The sequence below is a fragment of the Nelumbo lutea genome, chromosome 8, assembly GCF_056320005.1.
Source record: "Nelumbo lutea isolate HS-2025 chromosome 8, American lotus-T2T, whole genome shotgun sequence".
NCBI classification, from domain to species: Eukaryota; Viridiplantae; Streptophyta; class Magnoliopsida; order Proteales; family Nelumbonaceae; genus Nelumbo; species Nelumbo lutea.
The window spans coordinates 29,869,084-29,875,023 of record NC_142691.1 but is presented as its reverse complement, the minus strand read 5'-3'; the positions used below and the strand labels follow the sequence as shown (position 1 = coordinate 29,875,023).

The window sequence follows — 5,940 nt, the reverse complement described above, 5'->3', positions numbered from 1 at the left end:
GAGAGGAAGGGAAAGGTTTGATGGCCGTAAAAATTGAGTTAAGCCTATGATAAAATGGAATGGGCTTTTTGGAAAAGGTTATGGTAAATATGGGTTTTGATAGAAAATTTATTGGTTGGATTATGTAATGCATCACCATGGTGTCAATCAAATCCTTGTAAATGACATCCCTAGCAAAATATTCTTCCCACCAGAGGCCTTGAACAAGATCAATTGTTCCCAGAACTTAGTCAAAACAAACAAACTTTCAGAGTTAAATTGAAAAATGATTACCCTGACATCAAGAAAGAAATTGACTATTGAAAGGTATCAATGAGTATATGGAGTTTCATAAAATTAAAGGTTTGAGTACTATTCTTAGAGTTTCTGATTGATTGTTCCTAGTGCTTCATTGTGACATCTCTCTTTAAATACTTTTAATTTTGGATAGCTTTTTTTTTTTTTTAATTTCTATTCTTAACCTTCTTTTGAAATTTGGATTATTTTGTTGGTTCTTGTTTCCATTCCATTTTCTTTTTGGTTGGGTACAGACAACACAGGAATGCAATGGAGTATAGGGGATCTATTCGGCTATGCTGTTGCTAGGAATGGATTATTTCCTCTTTTGTTTAGAGAATTAGCATCTGAATCACAAAGTTATTCCTGGTGATCAGCTTTGATACTTTCCCACAAGCTTCTTCAGAGGGTGGTCCACCGTAGGCTGCTAAGAATATGTGGAAGGTAGTCAAATATAACCAATATCTGTGCTTGCTTCCATCATTTGTGCTCTTCATAGAACTGTGATTTACCTTGATATACTGTCGTCATCACTACTCTTCATTGAACTGTTCATTGTCCTTGCATATCAGCCTGTGAGACTCTGCAAAACATAAAGCTCATCTATTCCATGAGAATAACAGTGAAACTTCTCCAGTTTCCACTTATGAAACTCTGCTTGCAACTGAATGCGTTAAATCCTGCATCAAGAACATGCTGTCAAAAGCTTGAGTTCCAAACACCAAACCAAGGTGTCAAGGTTGCTGGAATTTTCAGGTTGAACATGTATTTCCATACATCTTTTCTTTCTATAATCTAACCATAACCAACTTGTATTTCCATAACAAAGCAAAACTGTGTTAGTTGATAAAAGAACACAAGTTAAAAGGACATTGATGCCCAACTTATACCAGTCAAAACCAAATTAGAATAGGAGACATTTAATTGCTACCAATTATTCCACACTTAAAGGAAACATAACTTGCACGCTGCACATATAAACCTATATTTAACTGACAGAAGAAATCTGGTAAATTTTGATCAATTTAGAAGGTTTTCTACAGATGTTCAAGGGAAATAAGAAGGTAAATAACTACTTGTATGTACATGTGACAATGAACGTAGGTTGGGAAATCTCTGTGCTAGTTTGTCAAGCATTATCAGGCAATCTGACCTTCAAGTGTTTCATTTTTCCTAACTGAGATTAATGGCATTAAGACAACTTCAACTACAGACATTTTCACTCAATATATAATATCAGATAAGATCTCCCTTGGGCTTTAGAATCTGAGGTGCATGCTTCACAACGAATGCTAGAACTCAGACGCGAAGCTCACAAGTGCTAAGAATTAATATGTAAATCATCTTTGCATGTCTATTATCCTGTACAAAAACTAATTCTTAGCACTTGATTGTGATCAAACTCCTCCCTTTCAATCTCAAAAGAGGGTGCAAAACCAGAAAACTGTTTCCATACATAAAACCCATGGCTTGCACTAGATGATGCCAATGCAGGCTAATGGATGTTTGAATCATCTTCAGTACCAATCAAAAATAAATCATCACCAGGATATATTTTAAGCCTTTCAAAGAGATCCTTCAAAGGAGACCTGAAGATATGCTGATTTTGGTTGCAGGACTGATGCAGTAGCAATTCCTTGAAGCAACTTGATGACCTCAACAGTATCATCTAGATAGTACTTTGCCATACTAGGCTTTTGACCAACTGTGCAGGCGAACACTTCAGCTCTGGATAGCAAGGATGGATTGGAAATGGATCTTGCAATGCTCTCAAACATGTCTTCATCTGACCGGTCATCTCCTATGCACAATATGAAGTCAGGTGGCTTCCCCCTGCTTGACATGGTTGAGATAAGGTTTTCAACAACCATGCCCTTGTTTATCCCCTGCAATTTACAAACATGATAATCCATCACAAGTCAGTAAACCACCAGTAAGTGGGTGGCTGAAGTTGGATTTTGATGGAAGTAGCATGGCTCATGGGCAATCCGGGGCCTTCAGGTATTGAGGGAGTAGTTAGGGATGGGAAGGGAACCATCTGTGCACTGTACTCGGGTCCAATAGGTAAAGGAGACTTAGCAAGGGCAGAAATTTTGGCAGACATATTTGGGGTACAAAAAACCAAAGAAATGGGGGTTGAAAGATTAACCATTGAAGGTGATTTGAAGGTGGTTATTAGTTGCTAATGGATGATAAGAGAGTTCTTTGGAGATTTAAGAACAAATTCAGATGGTCCAGATGGTATTCAAATGATATGCAATTACAAATAAAATGGGTACAAAGGTAAGCAAAGAAATTGGCTGATGGGTTGGCCAAACAAGGGGTTAAAAGAAAAGGTAAGCTACATCTCATTACCTGTGGTTTTACTTCAACTATGTGTTGTCCTCTTTTAACAACCACAGGCTCATTAGCAAGTACATTCTCCAGGTGGTCAAGGAGCTCCTTTGCCTGACATGACCCAAAATCTGGATCGGCTTCTTGATGGTGCCAGACCAGGGCACTCTCCTTGTGCTCAATTGAAGATCCATCTGTTGTCTCTGTGTAAAGTTCCATAACAGGTTCAGCAATTTTTTTCCAATTGAAATCTGTTGGCAACAAACAGGACTCCCATGGAGAATCTCTGCTCCATCTGCATCAAACAAACAGAACATGTTCAGGAGACACATCTAAATACTAAAGAATGAAGACAATGAAAAGGATGATATCTATCATTCTTACAAGCAAAGAAAATTAACAATACCTTGTAAAATAGCCGTGTTCCGCTGAAATACCCAACTTCTCACAAGGAGAAAACCATTTGCTTAGAGAATCCTTCCCTCTGCCACTCACAATAAAAACAACATTCTTTGGATCACTGCTTAAACTATTCAATACGGAAATTACTTCATTGTTAGGAGTTTTGTCCACAGATGCCTGTGGCATCACGGTACCATCATAATCCAATAGGATCAATCGACTATTTGTCCTTTTATATGCAGACACAATATGTTCTACTGAAAGCTTCCTGAAATTAGGACCCAATGCAACAACTCTGAAACTCAAACCAAAACCAATGCCCCAGCACCTTCTCAGGAAATGCTCTCTGCAAGCTCTCTCTAAGTCTTGGTCAAAACTTCGAACCCAGTAGGCAACATCATGAGAACTAACATACTTGTAGTGCTTCTCATGGCGCAATTGTTTCTCTGGCTCAGGCATGGTGATGGCCAAGTTCATGGCATCAGACACAGCATCTATGTTCCAAGGGTTAACTCGGATGGCCCCACTAAGAGATGGGGAGCACCCAATGAACTCAGACACAACAATTATACTCTTTCTTGAGGTGTTGGACCCATCAATGCCAAGGACCTTGCCTAGAAGAGGGCTCCCCTGCCTGCAAACTGTGTACTTGTAGGGGACTAAGTTCATTCCATCCCTCACAGCATTCACCACACAGCACTCAGAGATGGCATAGAATGCAGCCTTCTCCAGGGTTGAAACAGGGCCATTGATAAACACAATTGGTTCATATCCTTCTTTACCATACTTCTCATTGATCATATTCGCAATACGATGAGTTTCAGCCTGAACCTCTTGGACATCCTTACCTCGGCTCCTTGCAGGGTTTGCAATCTGAACCAGAACCACCCTCCCTCTCAATTCAGGGTGCTGTTCTAGGAGTTGCCCCATTGCTAAGAACTTCAGGCTGATACCCTTAAACATATCCATATCATCCACGCCAATTATCACAGTTTTCCCCTCAAATTGTTCTTTCAATTTCTGGACCTTCTTAGCAGTTTCTGAAAGGGATAGAACAGTTTCAAGCTGACCCATATGAATTCCAACCGGGAGGATCTTAATGCTCACAGTCCGGCCATAATATTCAAGTCCAATGTAACCCCTCTTTGACTCATAATCTAGGCCCAACATCCGACTACAGCAAGACAAGAAGTGTCTCGCATAATCGAATGTCTGGAAACCAATAAGATCCGAATTCAACAGAGCCCGGAGAATCTCCTCTCGCACCGGAAGTGTCCTGTATATCTCCGACGACGGAAAAGGGCTGTGCAGGAAAAACCCAAGCTTCACCCTATTAAACCGTTTTCTCAGGAACGTTGGCAGTACCATGAGATGGTAATCATGAACCCACACATAATCTTCATCTGGATTTATTACCTCCATCACCTTATCTGCAAAAATCTTGTTAGCAGATACATAGGCCTGCCACAGAGCCCTATCGAAACGGGCGCCATGGTTGGGCGATATGGGCAACATGTAATGAAACAACGGCCACAAGTGCTGTTTACAGAAACCATGATAAAACTTATTCTGAATTTCAACCGGCAAAAACGTCGGCACACACCTATACTTCTCAAGAAGGAATTGCGCCACCTCGTCCTGCTCCGACGGGTCGATTTCAGCCTTCAAGCACCCGACGTAAACAACCTCAACATCCGGCGAGAACCCATCTTTGAGTTGTAAAACCAACGCGTCCTTATCCCATTCAAAACACCATTTCTTACTCTCCGGGTCGCGCTGCGCCTGCAAAGGCAGCTGGTTCGCAACGATAATCCTTCTTTCCTGTACAGTAGACGATACGGCATCCGAACCTCCGCATTCGCTCCGGCCTTCATCCTCGTCGCCGTCGAAGTCAGATATTATTCCCGGTACGGTCATCACCCTCGGCAATCGAGTTCGACCGATTTTTGGCAAATCTCCTACCGCTCCCGACGAAACCAAATTCAATAAATTCGCACAAGATCTAGACAACATCTTCTTTCGTAAAAAATTAAAGAAAAAAGTGTAAACTTCAACAACCGAATTCCGCAGCTAAAAAAAAAATCTGAGACGAAGCATAAATTTCATGCCACCGAGAAAAAGCACCAAAAGGAATGGAGAAAACGATAAACCAATAAAGCTTCTCTGTTTATTCTTCTACATAGATAACCAGAGCTGGAACACCGACCTGGTAACAAGGGAAGATTGGAAGAGCAGACAGTTCTATTGATGTTAGTTTGAACGGTCTGAACGGCCGGACGACTTCATCAATGCTGTTCTCGCTTTTCTTCTATGAACTGTAACCGAGTTCTCTCTCCCTCTCTCTCTCTCTCTCTGTCTCTCTCTCTCTCGAACGTGTTCAGGGAGGAACTAGTAGAGTTGGCCTGGCTCACCCCGGCCAGATGACTATTTAGTATTTATCTCTCCACAGTGCGAAAGAAAAAAGAAAAAAGGTAATTTTTAAATGACGTAAACGCCCTTAATAAATAGTAACTATTCTAACAAGAATACTATAGGCAGAAATGGTCCAAAAATGGAGGAAAATATCACGTGGGTAGAAGGAGCAAGAATGAAATTTGATCACGTGGTACGGAAAGATCCTGATTCCCGGAGATTTCGTATTTTTGAAAACTGGCAGGGGGATTTAGGAAATTTAAAGCTTCGGAAATTTCATGGAAAGCCACGTGGCTGGATTTTACAGCTGTAAACAGTGCCCTCGTCACACGCCTGGATAAGCTCCAGCTGGCTCGTGTGGAGATAACGATACCATGAGACTATTATTTCCTTTTTCTATCTTCTTTTCCTGAAAACACAGTTGGGCAATAGTTGGGCTGGGCCTTCAAATCTGCCACGTGTCAATTGAGGAAAGAAACGTGGGTACCTGTGTCATCGAACAAAGTCTGTACGCTG

At 41.1% G+C, this 5,940-nt stretch overlaps 1 protein-coding gene and 1 long non-coding RNA gene across 5 annotated transcripts; both read right to left on the bottom strand.

The window, feature by feature from the left end:
* Window positions 1-543: 543 nt before the first annotated feature.
* LOC148843651 (uncharacterized) lies at window positions 544-928 on the bottom strand. The gene is made up of 2 exons (XR_016103784.1): window positions 789-928; window positions 544-700 (listed from the first exon to the last, which is right to left on the bottom strand). It is a non-coding gene; the product is annotated as an uncharacterized LOC148843651 (long non-coding RNA).
* Window positions 929-1,263: 335 nt separating this feature from the next.
* LOC148843650 (putative alpha,alpha-trehalose-phosphate synthase [UDP-forming] 9) lies at window positions 1,264-5,429 on the bottom strand. 4 transcript variants are annotated; one of them, XM_088959770.1, is made up of 4 exons: window positions 5,219-5,426; window positions 3,017-4,970; window positions 2,632-2,905; window positions 1,264-2,162 (listed from the first exon to the last, which is right to left on the bottom strand). In XM_088959770.1, the coding sequence occupies exons 2-4, from the start codon at window positions 4,927-4,929 to the stop codon at window positions 1,842-1,844; spliced, it is 2,508 nt and encodes an 835-aa protein (XP_088815896.1). In that variant the 5' UTR covers window positions 4,930-4,970; window positions 5,219-5,426; the 3' UTR covers window positions 1,264-1,841. The 4 variants fall into 4 exon arrangements, with proteins under 4 accessions (XP_088815896.1, XP_088815895.1, XP_088815894.1 ...); XM_088959769.1 differs by having other exon boundaries at window positions 3,017-5,014; window positions 5,219-5,425; XM_088959768.1 differs by having other exon boundaries at window positions 3,017-5,025; window positions 5,219-5,416.
* Window positions 5,430-5,940: the final 511 nt, after the last annotated feature.